Raw genomic sequence first — 19517 nt, 5'->3', positions numbered from 1 at the left:
CCTCTTTGTGGCCCTTCTCTGGACTACTCCAACAGATCCATACCCTTCCTGTGCTGAGGACTCCAAAACTGGACACAGTACTCCAGGTGGGGTCTCACCAGAGCAGAGGGGTGGCCACAGAAAGAGGATGACTCTTTCTGTGAGATATGCACGCCCCTGAACTAACCAAACTGCTGAAAATATGTTGGCGTTTGACAGTTAAAGAGGGTTTGAATACGTGGGGTTTTTTTTCTTTTTTTATAAGCTCTGCTACAATAGGATTCATTTTACAAACACCTTTGGATTTCTGACACTGTGTCACATCTGGATTTACTTATGATGGATCGCAGATCTGGTTTACAACATTTAACAGGCGCAGGAGCTTCCAAACTGTGCCCCGTGACTTTGCGCAGCGTTGCTGCAAATCCCACCAGGATGATGCCAAGTTCCACCAGCTGTGGGGATCGTCACTGTCTGCCACTGACGTGGCAGGTTAGTGCAGGTGAAGAAGCAAAGCATTAAGATGCTCTGAAGAAACAACACTATTATCTGACATCCAAACTTCATCATTGGGTTTCTTCTCTCTAATCACAATGCAAAAAGAAGAAATCTGGGAGGCTGGGAGTCACAGACCCAGATTTGTTTTTGTAGCACATGGAAAAGGCTTCTTTTGATGATTAATTACCTTTTGCTGGGGATGACCACATTTAAAGTGTCTACTCTAATTCTTTCAGATCTGCCTTTGATAACAATGACCACTTTGCATTGTTGACACAGCTGTGGTTTCTGGCAGGGATAGGGCCTTGGGTTGGTGAGATCCACAACAGGCTTTTGAGGAGATCTGGAAAAACAGTGCCTTGATTTTAAGCCCGTGTAAGTTTTCCTTATTTAAACAGCCCTCTGAATCTAACACATCTTCCCCTCAGCTCTAGGTACCTTGTGAAATCAGGCCATTTTAAATCATGCCAGGCAGCATCACTTGGAAACAAAAGCAGGTCTCGCATTGCAGTGTCTAACCCGTGCCATGGCCTCCGCTGCCCCAGGACTAAACTTAACAGCACAGGAGTGAACAAAAGCTACAGAAGACTACGGAGACCAACATAGTTTTAACAAAGTCATTTTCCTGGGTTGCGAGGCAATGTATATGCCAGTTTCCATAGCGACAGAAGGGGAAAAAAAGAAAAAAACCCACCCAAAAACTAATAAACCAAATTCTTTCCTTTTCCGTTGCCAAGCTTTGGATTGACAGGTCTTTAAAAAACACTCAATGTTCATTCTAAAGATGGAAAAGACAAAGTATTTCACTTGCTGTACACTTGTTAGATGCATTTTTTGGCTCAGCTTGAAAACATTTCACAGTTCACACAGTATTTGGCAAGAGACCTTCCAGTTTTCTTTTCCCACAGACTTATTTTATAGCAATTAAAAGATGTAAATAAATTGCATACATCATTTTCTCTGTCACTCATACCCAGCCACACCTTTAAATACATGTACAGATAGTTATTGGTAGTGCCCACATGAAGAACTGCAAAGATGAATGATAAACGTAATTTATTGTGCATCTTTCACCATGTCACCTGCACTCTCCCCGCTAACCCATCACAGCTGGATTATTTCTAGCATTCCTAACCTCTGAGCAGTTTCCAACAGCTGCTTTTATCGTTTTTTTTTTCTTTTCTTAAGCTATTGCCAAAAAGTGGGGGGTTTTTTCTTTCCCCTGAAATCGTCATTTTCACTCCTAAAGTAAATACTACTCAATATTCATTGAGTTCAATGGGTTCTTGGTCCCAGGAAAAGTATCATTTGGACAGAAGATCCTGTATCTTAGAATGCCATCAGCTTTCAAAACATGAAATTTCCATCAACAGGTAGAAGAGACTGTTGACCTTAAGAAAGGCTCACCAATCCAGTGCACTCAAGTCATTGGACTGGATTAAAATACAACACTTTACTTAATTTTGAGGGTTATTTTCTTTATTTTCTGTTTTTCAAGCCTTTACAGTCTTTGGGGTCATTTTCAGTTTTTTATTCCACAAAAATGAGCCAGAGAAACTTCATATTTAGTTACAGGAAGAGAAAAAGACTCTTCTGAAATTGCTCAGAGCAAGGTCTTCTCAGAAACATCAAATATTAAAGGTCTTGTAGCAAGTTGGCAAATCTACGACAAATATTTGAATCTGAGCCCTGTGGCCTAACAGACCCTGGATCTTTAAGAGGTGACAATTCTTTTCTTCACAGAAGAAAGCTGTTTATGGTATATTTAAAGATTTTAGAAACTATGATTCTGCAGCTCTCTCCCATTCTCTTCTACAGGCCCGGGCAGCTAGAGTAATTTCTAAGGACCCTGAGTATACTGACGAAAGATACAGGGGGGAAAAAAAATCACCAAAACCCATCGATGTGCCTTGAATTAGAGATATTCTGTAACACACACCAGAATATGTGGTAGTGTGCTGTCATACAAAGATGGGATAGGAAAAGATTTGGTAAATAAAGGTTTCTTCTAAAGTGATGCTTTAAAAAAAAGGAAAAAAAAAAAAAGTTCCCTACCATTTCCTTTAAAAAAGAGGAAAAAAAAAATTCCCTACCACTTACTCTTACCCCCGCCTCGCCCTCTATGTAGTCATTAAAATGTCATCTGTGTCCTTAACAGATTTTCTCAAATGTAAAATCTGTCCTACAGAGGAGGAGAAAAACCTTTGAAAACAAAGCCCGTCATCATAAATTCTCACATAAATCATATATGCTACATAGAAATATAGCATTTGGATGAATTATCTCATTTTCAATGCAAATCTGAATGCTCTGCATGAAATGTGTGGCTTAGGTATCCAGAACACTAAACATCTACACTTATAAAGTATCAGTGATTATAAAGGGGCAAATCTTCCCCTCCCTGACCCAAGGCAGCTGCCAAAACCTGCAAGCAGCCAGTGCTGCCTGGATGCTACAGCTTCCTTCTCTCCAGCCTTTCCATTCCTGTGATGAGATTGCCTGAGCTCTGCCCACAGAGAGCCCTGGATGCCTGCAGGAGGAATTCTTCCCTTAACTTTCCCGTAGAAGGGGCCTCCCCATCCTTTGCCCCAGTGCTGAGTCCCAGAGGTGCAGCCTGCTGGCTGGAAGTTGTGAAAACAGACAGCTTAGGGGCATTGGACACTCCTGAAACCTGAGCGTGCTCCTAAGTGTCATTACTCATCCAGGCAGCTTTTCTTTCCCCAGCCTTGGCGAACTCTCCTCCCTGAATCCTCAAGTGCTTCAAGGGCTGGAGAGCCGCCAGCCACCAGCTGCACAAGACCTTAAAGAAACCTGGGCCAATTTTTGCAATTTAGGAGAGCAAACAAAAAATTTTAAGAAAAGCAAATAGAGCAGATTCAAAATAGAAGGGGGAAGTCCTCTGTCTCATTCCCCTTCACTGCATCCTTGACTTTCATCTCCCAAAAGAAAAAAAGTCTTTAGAAACCAATATTAAAATACAGGCTGAACATTTAAGAAGATGTGACATCAGGGAACAACCCAGAAGGGATGGTGATCTCTGCCCAAGGCTTGATCCTTGGAAACTCCAGCACAGCTCAGTGGAGAACACTGCAGCGTCATGGAGCAAAAGGAGGGGTTTCATTTATTTAGCACCAGGCCTCTGCTCTAAAACCATCTGGAGGAAAGGGAATTTGGTTCTCCTTGGGGATGAGATGCAACATGCTTTTTGCAAGCTGCAAAGCGAAATTATGGTGCGTGGCCTGAGCTCCCTGCTCCTGGGAAGTACAGCCCTACTCACATCAGGTAAGAAGTTGGAAAGGAACAGAGAAGAAAAAAAGAGCAAGGTAGAGCAAGATCAGTCACTGCAGTCTTCTCAAGCCCTCCTTCCTTGGTGGCATTTTGTTTAAGGAAATGCAAGAGGATTACCTGAGCTTGTCTGCGATAAAGATCACCCTCCTTTCCAGAAGCAGGGAGGCGAAGACTCTGCTCAGGTGCCGCACGCTGAGGGATGTGAACAAGGACTCGAAATCAACATGCTCAAGCCTGGAGTCAAGAGGCCGCCGCAGCTCGATGACCTGGTGGAGAGAAGAAGGCCACAGGTCAGCTCTCGTTGTCCACCCATACTGCGGCAAGAATGGACATCTAACAAGCATTACCGATTGTGCGGGTGAACACTGTACAGCATTAAGCCCTCAGTCTTTCTTTGTGTTACCTCCCACAAATCCTTCTTCCGGATGAAGCTGAAGACAAGCCAGAGTCCACCCCAGCGGGCACAGCATGAGACCAACCACAAGTTCTCTCCCCACTGGACTGAGGACAGGGAGCTCTTCATAAGGAGAAAAACTAGTTTGTGCCCAGCTAGGAGTGGTTTCCAGGTCTTCTGGCATACAAGCAGCAGAATGGCATGGAGCCTTTCAAATTTGCACTCTAATTTTTACAGTTACGATTTATTTATTTCTTTTTACTGCAAGAATCTGGATGCCTAACCTACCGACTATAAATTTTTTATATTAGTTACAGAAAAGAGTAGCCTATGGGCATTTTTCTTTGTTCCTATCTACTTAAATAATGCCTGTCACAGCACTTTAGCACTTCATACTCCTCATCTAAGACAAATGCTTATCTAAATTGTTTTTGAAAGCCTCTGACACTGCACGTTTCATAAATCCCATAAGAAAATTGCTCTAGTTCTGAACTACCCTTACCAACACCAAGCCTGCAGCTGAAAGGTGTCAGTGGCAAATTACTTCAACTACTTGTTGTCTTCCTCTCAGTACACACTCAGAACAACTGGTCACCTTCCTCTCTGTAGGAAACTTCTTGTCTATTGGAAGGTTACTATCACGTGTCCTCCTTTGTCCTTTGTTTTCTATATTAAGAAAACAATTTTCTCAAGCTTTGCCTATATTCTCTAAACCACTTAGCAAGTGGAACTACTGTTCTGGGGCTTTTGCCTAGTGTTTGCATTTTTTGGAAAATGATACTCTAATAAATTTCCACCAATGCTGGAAAGCAGAAAAATTGGTTTTATTTATTATTCATCCCTTCCTTTCACAATTCACAGAATCACAGAGAATGATATACGGTTGGAAGGGACCTCTGGAGATCATCTAGTCCAACCTCCCTGCCAAAGCAGGTCCTCCTAGAGCAGGTTGCACAGGAACGTGTCCAGGCGGGTTTTGAATGTCTCCAGAGACGGAGACTCCACCACCTCTCTGGGAAGCCTGTTCCAGTGCTCTGGCACCCTCAAAGTAAGAGTTCCTCCTCATATTTAGATGGAGTTTCAAGTTCAAGTTTGTGCCTGTTACCTCTTGTCCTGTCCAAACTATTATCCCAGTTTGGGGTGGGGCAAAGCCAACTTTCTGTTCAGTGAGAGAGGCTCTTGCTTACACTTGTTGCTGTGGCAATCAGGCTCAGCTGACTTGGTTGTTCACCCCATGGAGGGGTTGCACCTGTGGGGAGGGGTGGACAGGTCAGGAGACCCAAACTGACCAATAGGGTATTCCAGCCCATCTGCCATGCTCAGTATGAAAGCTGGGAGATCAAAGGGGTCAGGCTGGCTTCTCTACAAAGCTGCTTCTTCAATGAGAAGAACCCTGTGAGTTTATCTACCTTCAATCCCCATCAGAGTGTTCCAGAATCCAGTTCCCATTTGAGCCTGGGACCTTCCTAGTGCCTGCTGGTGACATCTCCCTGGGAGCTTGATACGGTTTTGTATATATCTTTATGTTTATTGTATCTATTTCATTATTTCCTTTTTATTCTGTTATTAATATTTCTGTAAATTATTTTAGTTTTTTTTCCTGAACTCATAAATCTCTTTGTCTCTCTTCTTCCTCTCCTTGGAGTGAGAGGTCGGGAAGAGCATCTGTTGTCTTGTCATTAGCCAACATGGCCAAAACCGTGACAACAATGCAGGAGTTTGTCTAAATAATACCATACCATTACTTCTGCTCACTTTATTGCCCTCTATACTGCCAGATCCCAAAAGCTCTGCACTCTTAAAACCCTCCTGCTGTCCCCACACCACACTATGGGAGATGCAACACATACCCTCACCTGCTTGCTGTGAAAATGCCTATCTGAAAGGCTGCAACACTGTCCGTGTGTGGTTTCAAGTATTTTTTGACCCGTGCTCCGTCCCACACAAACATTGGTTCTGTATTAAGGATGCTGGAGCACATACTATGAACCCACTCCTCAAGAAGTTAAGTGGGGGGGCCTCGAGCAGATCTGCATTGTGTGCTGGGCAGCATGGGGCCAGCCAGTCTGTGACACTTGGCCTCAAGGCCAATGCCCTGTTTCATTTTGCCATATTAGCATGGTTGTGTCCTTACATCATTTTTACCATATGATTTCCGTTCTGATTCTGATGTCCCCACGCCATCCTCTCTGGTCCCCTATTTTACTCCTTAGCTTCCCCACACACCCCCTGAAGATCATAGAATGGTTTGGGTTGGAAGGGACCTTAAAGATCACCTAGTTCCAACCCCCCTGCCATGGGCAGGGACACCTCCCACTAGAGCAGGTTGCTCAAAGCCCCATCCAGCCTGGCCTTGAACACCTCCAGGGATGGGGCATCCACAACTTCTCTGGGCAACCTGTTCCAGTGCCTCACCACCCTCACAGTAAAGAATTTCTTCCTAATATCTAATCTAAATCTCCCCTCTGTCTATTTAATAGTTTAAAACTATTACCCTTCATCGTATCACTACACTCCCTGATAAAGAGTCACTCCCCATCTCTTCTGTAGGCCCCCTTCAGGTACTGGAAGGCTGCTATAACATCTCCCCAGAGCCTCCTCTTCTCCAGGTTGAACAATTCCAACTCTTTCAGCCTGTCTTCATAGGAGAGGGGCTCCAGCCCTCTGAACATCTTTGTGGCCCTCCTCTGGACCTGTTCCAACAGGTCCATGTCCTTCTTATGTTGGGAGCCCCAGAGCTGGATACAGTAACTCCAGGTGGGGTGTCACCAGAGCAGAGTAGAGGGGTAGAATCACCTCCCTTGACCTGCTGGCCATGCTTCTTTTGATGCAGCCCAGGATGCAGCTGGCTTTCTGGGCTGTAAGCACCCATTGCTCGCTCGAGTTGAGCTTATCATTCACCAACAGCCCCAAGACTTTCTCCTCAGGGCTGCTCTCAATCCATTCTCTGCCCTGTATTTGTGCTTGGGATTGCCCAAGATCCCCAGTGCTATGTCACAGTCCTAACTTCCAGTTGCCAGTCCAGTACTATTTTCTGCCAAAGTCTCCCTTCTCTCTACAACAGTGTCTTTACCTCTGTTCCTGAGCCTGGCAAGAAGTTCTTGACTGTAATCGTCCGGCCCAAAGCTGGGAAAGGTGCCTCCATGACACTCCTCATGAGAGGCTGCACCAAGGCAGGGGAAATGCCCCGTCTCTTCTCAACTTCATCCAAGATCTGAAAAAAGAAAAGCATGAAGACACAAAAACATGTAAATCAGGAGGAGGGATGTAACACCAGGAATAAAGTGCATTCTTTCTACATTCTCTCCTTAACCCAGCATCAACACAGAGCCTTGAATCATAAGGAAGAAGGTAAAAGCTGCAATTGAAGACCCTTCATTTCCTTCAGCAAGAGAAACCCAGCTACATTGAGGTCAACAGCTTACAATTTGCAAACTCCCCACCACCCTCAGAGTCAGGACCCCACCTTTTAATCTTTCAATGCTTGTGTTCTGGTAGTTCTGCTGGAGTAACAAGGCAACAGCTGACAATCCATTTGTACTTTTAACTATGTTTTTGCTAGGTTTTGGTATTAGCAAGCATGTTGCCTTGCCAACAAATTTCAGGCCCTTTCTTCAGCCGTCAGCTTCCCTGATCCCCATTCTCCTAGTGTTGACTTCCCTTTCAGGTCCTTCTTGGCCTACAGCACAAATTCCGTCTCTCTCCAACCTCACCTTAGAGAAGAGATTGAAGCATCCAAGGCGACTCACAATGCAGTAAACTTCTGGGAGACGCTTCCCTTTCCCACTGGGCTTTCAAGACAAATGCAAATACACACACAAAAAACACCAAGAAAATGTCAGTTATAACTACCGCAGAGACAGAGTGACTGATCTCTTAGTTCTGCAGCTCACTGGCTGGTTCAGAAACTGGCAGACAGTTGACATCACACCGATGATGGCAATACCTTAAGTCTGGCTCAAACCCTGGTATGCTAGAAACAGTGGGGAGAAATGGGCACATCCACAGTATGATCCTGACCTTCCTAAGTCAAATGACTAAGGCAGGGCAGACTGCTCTACAGAGACAATTCTGAGCCTACAGGACCAGCACAGGCTTAGACAACTGTTCAGTAGCTATCTAAACCCAAGGAAGACAAACCCTGTCTTCAGCTCAGTGGTGAAACAATGGCTGATGTGAGGAAAAGGTACAAGAGCTCTGCCTGGAGTGGAGGATGGTGCTTAGACAGGGACTTTGGCACTGAGCAGAGCAGAAGAGAGCAAAGCTGCTCTGCTGCTGCTCTTTCTTTCCACACTGAAAGAGAAGAGCAGCAGCTTTCCACTTTCTAGAACGGGTGCCAGTAACACCAACCCCACAAAAAGCTTCATCTCCAGGGAAAGAAAAACCCAGGCATAATTACCAGCAGCCTCCTACAGTATCCAAATCGCCTGCTTCCATCTTCCCCTGTCAGGACAAATGAGAACGTCTCACTGCAGAAAGAGAAAACAGAATGACAAGTTACCCACCATCCACATTAAAAGTCTCTGACATACAAAACCAAGAAGCCCACAATATTTTTGCATTTCCAATACAGCCCTCTCAGGGCTCTGCCCAATCTTCTACCATAACAGCTCTCATATTTAATTAGCTGGATACATAAATCTGTTTCTCATGAATCAGGACACAAAGTACAGTACTTACCTGGCAAACTGATGGATGGGGGCCCAGTCCTTTGCATCAGGGAAGCAAAACTGGGGAATAGCTTTCAACTGATCTTCTGCCTCACGCATGAATTTGAATGAGCGCTCGAGCTAGCAGAACAGAGAGAAGGAATGTTTCCAATTAGTCATGTGGGGATGGAATGACTTCAAATATTTTTCCTGTGACAAATGAAGAGGTGATGACAGAGGCTAAGCTTCTGCCTGGAAGATATTAAAATTTCTGTGATTCTGGCTCACCTAATCTTTAGATATCTTAAAGTAACTCTGTGCCCCCAATTCCACCAAGCCCAGCATCTGCAGCACCTGCCCCTGCTATATTGTGCCTCCAATCTGGGACACATCTTCCAGCAAGGGGTGAGAGAACTAAAGTCTGAGGGGAGCTCTCGTTACATCCATTTACAAACACACTGTCACACTGGCTCTGTGTTTCTCCCATTCCTCATTCCCCATTTTGAGCTAGACTACTGGTGAAATCTGTGCCTTCCCTTTAAGAACACGTGTCTTCTCCCAAGTGTCAGTTTTCTTTAAAGAGAAAAGGGGGAGAAAGGGAATAGCTACATAAAAGTCATAGCCAAGGGAAGCAAAAGATCTAAATCAGCTGCTCTTTCACCAGTGAGCAATACCACGACTCCAGCTCCTCTGTCTTCGGTCTCACTGAACACTGGCATAGCAGAAGGTTACTGATACAACGCGGAGTCAACAGAGAAGCTGTGCAAGTGCACCACGCAACCTGAGACATGTCAGCCAGACCTTCCCGACAGGCACCACACCTTCAACGGGAACTGTTGGGTAACCTCAGGGACGTAGGCAGCCCCAGCCTGCTTCTTGTGCAGTGACACCACGACGAAGTACTCAAACAGCTGCCTCTCTTGATATTCAATCAAGTCCCGTTCCAAGGTTTGGTACCGTGGGGTTTGCTTCAGGCGAGATTTCACATGTACCAGGCGCTGGCTGTGAGCTACAAAGAAAAAGATTAGAGACCATGACTTTGTTTAGCTCTTTGCACAGAGCACCAACAATGCTTCGCAGAGACTTACAGATAAACTCGAAACAACCTCACTGCATTTACTTTATCAGTGGCTGAGTAAGAGGTGGGAACCATTTGGAAGCTGCAATTTAAATATTGAGAGAAACAGGACCTAATCTTGTGAGTGCCATCACCCTGAAAAGCTTTGGCAGCAGAAGGATTTCATGGATAGCTTTTGCAGCTGAAGACAACCCAAACTGAGATCCATATGGGACGTGGCGTAACAGGTTATGTCTGGGCATTCATTTATGCATCTTTCAAAACCAGGACAGTTAGGTGATTGATCACCTTTGCTCAGAGGAGGCCGTGGGTAGCAATCTCCAGTTTTACAAGACCAGCACTTGGGTCAGGCTACGGCTCCACCGGCTGAGTAACACTGGGGACTCCCAGCTTCAGTAACGCAGGCTGGGCTGCAGGCCAACAACAAAAAAAACATGAAAAGAGGTGCAAATGAAAAAGGCTGGCTTATGCCAGTCCTTCCCATGCCTAAAATTAATCTCTCAGGACCGTGTTTCTACAAGTTCACCCAAGACAATGGGAAAACAAGAAAAACTGCCAAGCAAGCTGTAACTGCAACACACAACCTGTGGGACAATAAACATTCCAGCGTGGAAAGTAATGAAAAGCTGCCTGCTGAGAAGAGACCAGACGAGATTCCCTAAGACCACCCCCCTGCTTTGTTTTACAGTCGCATCCCAAATTAAATCTCCATGATGTCTCCCTTACCCCTACTACAAAAGAAAGAAAGAATTAACTACAAGCAGACACTACAGCACATTCTCCCAACTACGCTTTTTGCGAATGCGGGTGGCAATGTAATGTTCTGACAGAAACAACAATCACAGGGATACTGCAGGAACTCCAAATACAGAAGATGTCTGCTTGGGAGAGAGGGCTTCCCAAGGCATGGTATATATTTTCGGACAGACTCTTGACCTTTTGTCTGGTAAAATTGTGCCACTCATGGACTATTCCAGACAATATAATTGAAAGCAATCTTGAGGCGCCTCTTAAATCAGAGTGTAACAATCCCTGGACAGTTAAAGCCCTGAAAAGATGGCTTAGACTCCTTTCTCTCATCACCTATTATGCTATTTGCTCTAAGGCTGTAATTCTTCAAAAGTTTTCAGAAGTGGTTTCCATTTTACCAGGGACTTCAAAAGGAGCAGCGTCACAGCAATGCTGAGAATTTCTGAAAAGCTTGCTCAAGCTCTGCATTGTTTATATTCTGTGCAACCTACTAAAGATACTGGGATTGTACTGCTGTCATCATGGCAGACTTTGTCTTTGAACATTCTTCCTTCCCAAGGGTCAGCACTTATGGCTCTGACATGCAGTGTGATGATTTACTGTGTTTCACATGATGTACAGTGAGTTGATAAGCAGAGGTAACTGGCTGGTGTGTTTGGTTTCTTAGGTAAAACATACAGAATCAAAAGTCCCAGATGTAAAAGACTTGCTAAATCATCTCACTTTCCTACTTAAAAATAGGAAAGTCAACAGTTCCACAAGGCATAAAGCAAAATACAGGTGTAGCTAGAGCAAACAGCAAGTGCCAGTGCTCTTGTTCACAGTTACGTAGACTTGCATGTCACTCAGATCCAGATATGGATTTGGATATTGTTCAGAATCCAGTGCTGTTGGATTTAAGGTGACTTCACACGATCTCCATTATCCCCTCTATAGGCTGTTCCTAGCTGCAGTTATATAGATGTTACAAAGAACCCCAGAGTGATGCACATGATTCACTATGGCAACCAGTAACAGACAAGAGTTTGAGTCTTCCTGGCCACATCTACACTGTCTTTCTCAGTTACATCTGAACATGGACTATATTTCACAACATCATGTTTCAAGACAGTTGTGAATGTAATTTGTGTGCAATTTGGGCGCAAACCCTCTCTCCCTGTCTCCAGGCTAGCTTGAGAACTTGTCAAAAGGTAGGCGGTGATAGTAATTCTGAGCTTGATCTTGCTAACACAGCAGTACAGATAAAAGATTTCCCAATGCAGAGGAGAGCAAGAGCATAGAGTAGTTCTTGTGTGGGAAGCTGTCCTCACAAGAGGGAACTCAGTTTGAGGTTTCTGTTCTAAAAACCTGAAAGAGGGTAAGGACGAACACTCCTAAGCACAACGCACTGTGGTTGACACCGAGTGGGGAACTGCTGCTTATGCCTGTCTTTTCAGCTTGGGAGCTGACCTGCTACCCAGATCAGGGGTGTGTGTGAGTCAGGAAACTTTGGAATCTGAGGGAGTTTCCATCTTGCGTTCTACCTCTGCCAAGACTTTGAATTTGCCACATAAATTCCCAAAAGATTGTAATGCCACCAGCATGTCACAGAGCTAATTACCAGTACAAGAAGGTTTCAGAAGAGTATTATGGAGCCCAGTATACCATATAGCTCCACCGGAGTGACTTTATCCTGACTCAGCCAATGCAGAAGAGTTTAACTAGCAATAAATCACATAGTGCTATTCTGTTCTCCTAGCTAGCCAGTCTGGCTGGGTGGTTCTTGTCCCTTAGTAAATGTGTAGTGGGGCTTCTCAACACCCTGTCCCATGCAATACTGCTTCTGTCAGTCTGGTGTCACGCATTTGTGACTGTGTACTTAGAAAAACCTCACTGTATTTCCACAGTGTTCAAGCCATCTCCTACAAAAGTCAGCGTGAAGAGCTTTGATGGGAATTGGAACAGATGTTTGTTTTGGACTCCTATAGTCCTCTGCCCACAGATTTTCTTCTGCAGTATTGAAATCTTTGTTTTCTCACTGTGTTCTGAGTGGAAACAAGCTCCTTCTCCAAAAGCAGAAGACAGAAGAAAGATCTAGACACAGGATCTCAGAGCACAGTTTATCAGGAACGATTTGCTCTCTTCACACATTTGCCTTACCTTTCAGCTTCTCTTCAGTATCACTGTCTGATTCACTGTTTTCATCTGTGACTAGGAAAAAAGAAAGGGAAAGATGAATTAAGTAAAGTCTATTTATAACTGTGCATTTCTTATTACTGGCATGAGAAAGCCAGGCCTGACAACTTCAGGGGGACGACAGCACAGATCCCAAGGGCCTTGTTCTTTTCAAGGGTGCACATACCCACAGACATTTATCTTACCAACCTTGGTATCCTCCCATTCATTCAGGGAATAATAAAAAAAGAACCCTCACAAAATCAGTTTTGCACAGCCAAAAGAGTTGCCTAAAGAATAAAACACCAGAGCAGTATTTTATCCAAGTCTGCATAAGCACAACACCAAGACAAAATACTGATTAATATGCGGTAGTTTGCGGGACAAGGGACAAAAATAATTAAGCAAAAAAAAAAAAAGACCCAAAAAACAATTGCCACATTGAGTCAGACTCAAGGTCTATATGATCCAATAGCCTTTTTCTGTCAATGATGCCTTAGATGCTTCAGAGAAGGGTATAAAAAATGATGTAGAGACAAGTCTGGCATGCTTCTCCTGAAGGCTCGTACAAACACACTCATCTACCCTGTGGGTGTATATCCTATATAATATAGGATAAATAGTATCCAGTAACTGTGACAAACATGTAGAGCTCATTGTCACCTTTCACTGGAAATTAGGGTGTTTTAGAAAAAAAATACGGTGTTGGAAAGACATAATTTAAAGTTTTACAGAGATTAGATGTTTAAAAGTAATTGCTCTGAAGTACCTGAACACTTCTAGCAAGTTTTTAATTGACAGTGGGAGGCTGAAAGTCTCAATCTTGCTATGATGGAGGTGGTCCTACAGTCAACTCTAGAAACCCTGATTCCTAACTGAGGCTATTTGTTTATCGGGATGCTGAAGGAACCAGAATTGTTTCAAAAATCTATGATCTTCTATTGGACAGTTCACTAAAGTGACACATTCCCGCAAAATATTTTGATCTCAACACATCATTCTCTTTGGACAGAACATTCCTCTGCAAAGCTTCCAGCCTGTTCCAGAAATAAACATCAAAAAGGGGGGACATTTTTGGTGTGACCTATAAGGTTATCATGTAAAGCTATGGAATTAAAACGAAGCAAGAAAAAAAAAAGTTCTGTTTTAATGAAAGTCTTTTGGGCAGAGGAAGAGCCTTTGTCTTCCCAAAAGAATAGTGGAAGCCCCAACTCAATCTCACCCGGGACTGGAAGAAGCACTAGAAAATGGCATATAAATCAGTAAGCCAGCCTAAGCTCTAAGACAAGTCCTCAAAAAGTTTTAGATGTATGATGATTTGGAGCTCCTTTACCTTTCCCTGAATTGCTCTCTGTAGACTGCGATAGCCTCTTGACACGTTTCTTTCCCCTTCGTGCCTCATAAATGGCATTGATTTTCAACACAAGCTGCTCAGCAAACACACAAACAAACAAACAAGGTTATTTTCCTCCCCAGGCAAGAAAGAAAGTTAAAACTTCATGCAAAGTGCTCTGTTTCCCAACCCTGGACATACTGAAACTCTTCACTCGACGGCCCAGAACTGACAATAACCAACATCTACCTTGCGCAGTAACCAGCGCCAGCATTGTTAACGGCCATGCTCACTCATACCAGAGAAGCAGTACAGTCATGCTGGCATGGCAGAAGCCCAAGGTAACAAGCCCTGATGCAAGGCCAGGCCTTAATGCACTTCCACACTGTGTGGCTATACGAGCTTGACAGTGCCCACCTGGGTCTCTCCATACGGTGATCCACGCCCCAGGGTGCACCAGAGGGTCCCTTGGGAACCTGCCCTGGTCTGCAGGTTTGAAAGCAGAAAACTGGCTGAAGGATGACAGCAAACTTTAATGTCTTTCTGCCTTTAACATCTGTTGTGGGATGTGCTGGAAAAGCCTTCATACCAAGAATGAGCACATCATACAAGGAATGGTGGGACTGAGATGGGTGGGAGCCAATGATGATGAAATACTTTATCCTGCTGGTTTGTCTTAAAAGTTCTTTAATCCCTGGCCTCCCAGCTGACCAGGAGAGAGGACATTTCAGTGTTGGGCATACCTGGGTTTAGTGGGTCCTTCAGTGCCACTGGTCTCCCTGTCCAACCCTGAAGGGGAGCAGAGTTGCAGAAGGACCATGCCAGGCATCCCCAAGCCTCCTTGAGCAGAGCTGCCTCCTTGTCAAGGTCCCAGGCAGGAGCAGCAGGACATGGCCACAGCATCCAGATTTATTTCAGAAAGTCTGGGGTCGCTGCACACATGTTCTGAAAGCTCAAGGTAAGACAGGCCCACCACACACTTGGTCAGGGAACTCTGAATCCAAGGATTTAAGTGAGAGGCAGGATGCTCTGATGTGGAAGTGCAGCCTCCACCCAGTCGCCCAGCTCAAGTCTCAGGTTGATCTTGCCACTGACACAGTAAATCTCAGTTCTGAACTTGCTCTGCAAGGCTGCTCAGCAGCACTGCCTGGCAAATGTATACTTGTCATCTTCCCTTCAGTTGACATCAAAGTATGTGTGAACACACTGACAGAGCTCAAGCACATGCACAGACGTGTGGGCATACTGGGAGAGAAAACCCTAGACGTTTCTAGTCTTTGGCTCATTCCTGAAGAGCTGAGGTATACAAAGAGGGCATTCAAAAAATCAGATATGCAAACATGAATACAGATCTGACAACCAGGAAACAAGGAAGATACACAAATAAATCCCTTTTTCCCCAAATGAAAACTGTGGGATCAGAAAAAAAAAAAATCACCACAGACAGCCCCTGGTAGCCTCTGCTTGTTCTGCAAAGACTGGGATAAGCAACTGTGTTTTTATAACTGTGTTTTTGAAACATTTAATAGATAGACTGCTGCCAAACCTCATTTGGCCTGAATACGCTTCCTGCTAGATCTGAAAGAAAATAAAATTGAAACGGAGTCATGCTGTATCCAAATATGAAGTAGGAAACGTTGCTCCAGAAAATGCCCATGACTACAGACAACTCCTTTTGTCACTCAAATGTCAGGATTTTCATTGTTCACCCACAATCACATCCTACCTTGAATTAGAAACAGCCAATGCATGAATCAAACCTAGCAAAGAACAACAGATTGCCAGGAGGGAACACGAACACAACGCACAGCCGATTTCTGACTGTTCTATCCATGAAGCAAAGAAGGAAATATGATGGGGTACGATTTTGGTAAAAATATTACTTGCCTTTTTCCCATCTAAAAAAACAACTTTTATCCAAAAATTAAAATACTTTTTTATATTTATTATTATTTTATCTCTCCTGACAATCATGATACCTCAGATGGAAAAATAACTTCTTCAAAACTTGCAGAGATGTTTGTGAGCCTTCTCCTTCAGGCAGAAAGGGGGTTAAACACAAGTCAAGTCAACTGGCAGGACAACAGCTATATTGCAGGGATATTATGTGGGAAACTAAAGAAAACATTGTCTCATACTCACATTCCTGCCTGGGAGAAGCCAGTCAAAAGAGGGAAAGGCCTAGACTTACCTTGGGAATCTTCCTCCTCCTCTTGCCATTCTGAGGGTCTCCCAAGGAGAAGAAGGTGTCATCTGGACTGCTGGGGGTCGAGGGAGGGCTGATTTTGGATGGTGACCCAGTCCCATCACGGCTCAGTTTCCGTATGTCTGGCAGTTTGAAACTCCGCCGCTCTGAATTTTGTCGGAAAAAAATGGGCTTGGAAAGCAACTGGAAATAGAGGAGAAGGAATGAATGAACACATAACCTCGAACAACGAACCTTTGCTTCGTTGCTAACACTGTCACGGCAGTAAATCTAGTGGGGAGGCCACAGCATTCAGTTGTCAAAACAGCCCAGCTTCTGAAAATTGTCACACATTTCTGCACACACAAGGAACTCACACAGCTGCTGGGCTAGACCAGGACTATCTCGACCAGCAATTTTACCATCCCATATTCATTCCAGACCACAATGCAATCTCAGGGCTTAGCCAAGAAGCCTTGCTCCAGTGTGAAGAAAAATCTCCCAGGACTTGTGTAACCCAGAGGCTGGGACTGTAAACAGGACAAGATTAACCAACCAGCCAACCACAAGCATTTGGGATAAGGAGCAGCTAGCCAGGAGGAACAGAGATGCAGTGAGACCAGACAAAAAGCACTGTCAGTATAGCTGTCTTTGACAGTAGCCAGAATTAAATATTACAGAGGAAGGTTCAAGAAAAGCCATGAAAGACAATTACGGAGACTGGTTTTCTTCTAAGGTCATTAGCAAGTTCAGTGGGAGTACAACAGTAGATATTTAAGTATCAGCGTAAAGTTCTCAACAGTCCCTGACCAAAAACAGCATCAGAGAAGCAGAAAGTTCAGCTCCAGATAAAGAAGGGCAAACCACTTGTGACAAGAAAGATGCTTAATAAGAACTCTTTTTGTCTTCTCCTACAGAATTTCCCAGCAGTTAGGATAAGGTTAAGTTACACCTTCTGTAGGCACTCCCGGAGGATGTACCTATGTGGCACTAAGCAACGTGGGGAAGAGGTATTCAAGGTAATTCTGAACAAGTCACTGCAGCACCACAGCTGAGGCAGCATAATGGTCTGCCTCCATCAACAGTCACACTCAGCAGAGTTTTTAGCCAGACCAATTCACTCATTCGGGTTAGCTCAGGTGTCTCTGGACAGTTTGGCAGAAGACGCTCAACTCACAATAATGCCTACTACCCACAGAGAAGTCACACATTAAAAATGAGTCTGGGAAGAGTCTTCACACTGAAGAATCTCACTCTGCACTAGTGATATAAGCTGCTACTGAAAGTCTGTCCAGACCCATTCCCCATCAGTCCCTAGCCTGGGCAGGCTCTCCAGCGTGATTCACACTGCAGTTGCAAATCCTTTAGTTGCCAAGAGAGATGCAGCACTTATTTTCTGACTGATGCAGATCACAGCTTTTAGGTGTCAAAGCGCTGTATTTTAACTCCCATTCAGCTCTTCAGCAAAGTGTCTCCTTTGGGGAATCATATCTATGGTGAAAGGCATTCCTGTGTAACACTGCATCCCCCTTCTGATAGCACAGGTGGGAAATCAGGGTGCACAGGTGATTTCGAAGCTCTCTGAGGGAAATCAACTTCATCCCAACACTCATGCATTGACCCAAGCTGCTCTGGACCCAACTAGAGGCAAGGAGAATGGGTTGAGAACTGCAGAACAATTTTCACTTTGAAGTGTTGGATTATCCAGAGAAACCTCAGCTGCTGATTAAGCTGGTTGGAAAAGAGCAACACATCAAGCAAACTTCTGAAAATACTGGGTAACAGCTCTAAAAATAGCTGAAACTTGGAGAGCATGAGAAAACCCTTTGGTCAGGAAAACTGCGTTTAGATCCCTGCTATTCGCTCTGAACCCAGTTGTCATGATGACTTCTGCTCCCACGTTGTCCCTGCTGTTCCAGGCTTGAACTATCTAAATAGACAACAGGAACCAACCAAAACAGCTTGGGAAGCTGAGAGCAGGACTGGCCTCAGCAAGCTCTGAGCAAGAGGTACAGACCAATGTTTTACCTCTTCTTTTGGTTTCACTGCCAGGGAGGAAAGCAGCACCGGGCTGTGAACTATGCTGCTGGTGGGGACACCCTTTTAGTATCAGCTTCCTAACCAGGGACTGGCATTGCATTAGTTACCAGCACCTAGTCATCTAGGCATCTCAGCATCAGCATGGGCAGACTGTGTACTGCCCACTGACACTGAGCCAAGACAACTTCAGGGCTTGATGACCCAAGCACTTAAATGCCCTCTTTGAGGAGAGGAAGACCTTTCTTATACTGTATTAGCCAAAGGTCTTCCCCTCTACCAGGCAAAGGTAGCCCTGGTGTGAAAAACAAAGAAAGCCAACAAAGCTTTTGTATAAGGGAATGTTGTTTCTTCGCCTTGCTAAAAGGCAATAAATCCCCTCTTATCATTCCACCCTCTGACCAGTGGTAAAAGACAAAATGGAAAAAACCCTGACACAATGAAAGTCAAATTGGCAAAAACACTTTTCCCCAGAGAACCTGGATTTCATCAAGAAACCTGGAGCAGAAGGGGTGGCCACTTGAGTTCAAAGTACCTTAGTGGGAGTCCCAGGTACAGAAGAGGTGGGGGATGCTGGGAAGGTCAGGACACATTTCTTCCCCAAACAGCGGCTGTTGGTCTCAATGTCTTCATAAGGGTTTTCCTTCGATGGTGGATCTGCAGCAAAAAGCCACAAGCAAGAGATTGTAAGTGCAGAAAATCCTTGAGGTTTGCCATAAAAATCTGTTTGGGGATCTGCTGGCCTTCTCCCACCTCCCACATCAGACATAAAGACCTGTTCTCAAGCATTCCTGCAATTGCTTCATTCTCTCCATAGCCCTAGAAGTCCAGCTGCTCGCTGGACAGTGTCCAAACCCTGACGCTGACATATGCAGCCATAGAAACTTATCACAGATACTACAGATGGAAAAGACCTAGAGAGTTCTCAAGTTCATTTCCCTGTCTTCAGAGGAACTGTGAGGTTCTCATGCACGTCAGTCCATAATTGTATTTCCTTTCCAGTCTTCTGCTTAGAATTGTCTCCAAACGGAACTGTGAGCTGAAGGCTAGCATAAGAGTCCTCTCTTCTCTGTTTAAACCCCACGTTTAGGGGGACCTCTGGTGATCATTTAATTGGGGCTGACGCAATGCACTGCTCTTGGGCTGACTGTGGAAAGATTTAATCCACTCTC

General features: G+C 44.5%; 1 protein-coding gene across 1 annotated transcript in view; it reads right to left on the bottom strand.

Annotated features, from left to right (window-relative positions):
• The window catches only part of DENND2A (DENN domain containing 2A), a 38731-nt gene that overhangs the window by 10518 nt on the left and 8696 nt on the right, over positions 1–19517 (bottom strand). Inside the window, exons 4-13 of the mRNA XM_074144353.1 lie at positions 18881–19002; positions 16315–16512; positions 14124–14217; positions 12776–12826; positions 9630–9817; positions 8840–8949; positions 8559–8628; positions 7873–7950; positions 7233–7373; positions 3883–4031 (exon numbers count right to left, since the gene is read on the bottom strand). Coding sequence (XP_074000454.1) covers positions 3883–4031; positions 7233–7373; positions 7873–7950; positions 8559–8628; positions 8840–8949; positions 9630–9817; positions 12776–12826; positions 14124–14217; positions 16315–16512; positions 18881–19002 — 1201 coding nt within the window. The remainder of the gene's footprint in view (positions 1–3882; positions 4032–7232; positions 7374–7872; positions 7951–8558; positions 8629–8839; positions 8950–9629; positions 9818–12775; positions 12827–14123; positions 14218–16314; positions 16513–18880; positions 19003–19517) is intronic.

This window comes from Numenius arquata, chromosome 2 (genome assembly GCF_964106895.1).
Source record: "Numenius arquata chromosome 2, bNumArq3.hap1.1, whole genome shotgun sequence".
In the NCBI taxonomy this organism is placed as follows: domain Eukaryota; kingdom Metazoa; phylum Chordata; class Aves; order Charadriiformes; family Scolopacidae; genus Numenius; species Numenius arquata.
Note: the sequence above shows the minus strand (reverse complement) of the source record. Positions and strands in the feature narration are given on the sequence as shown.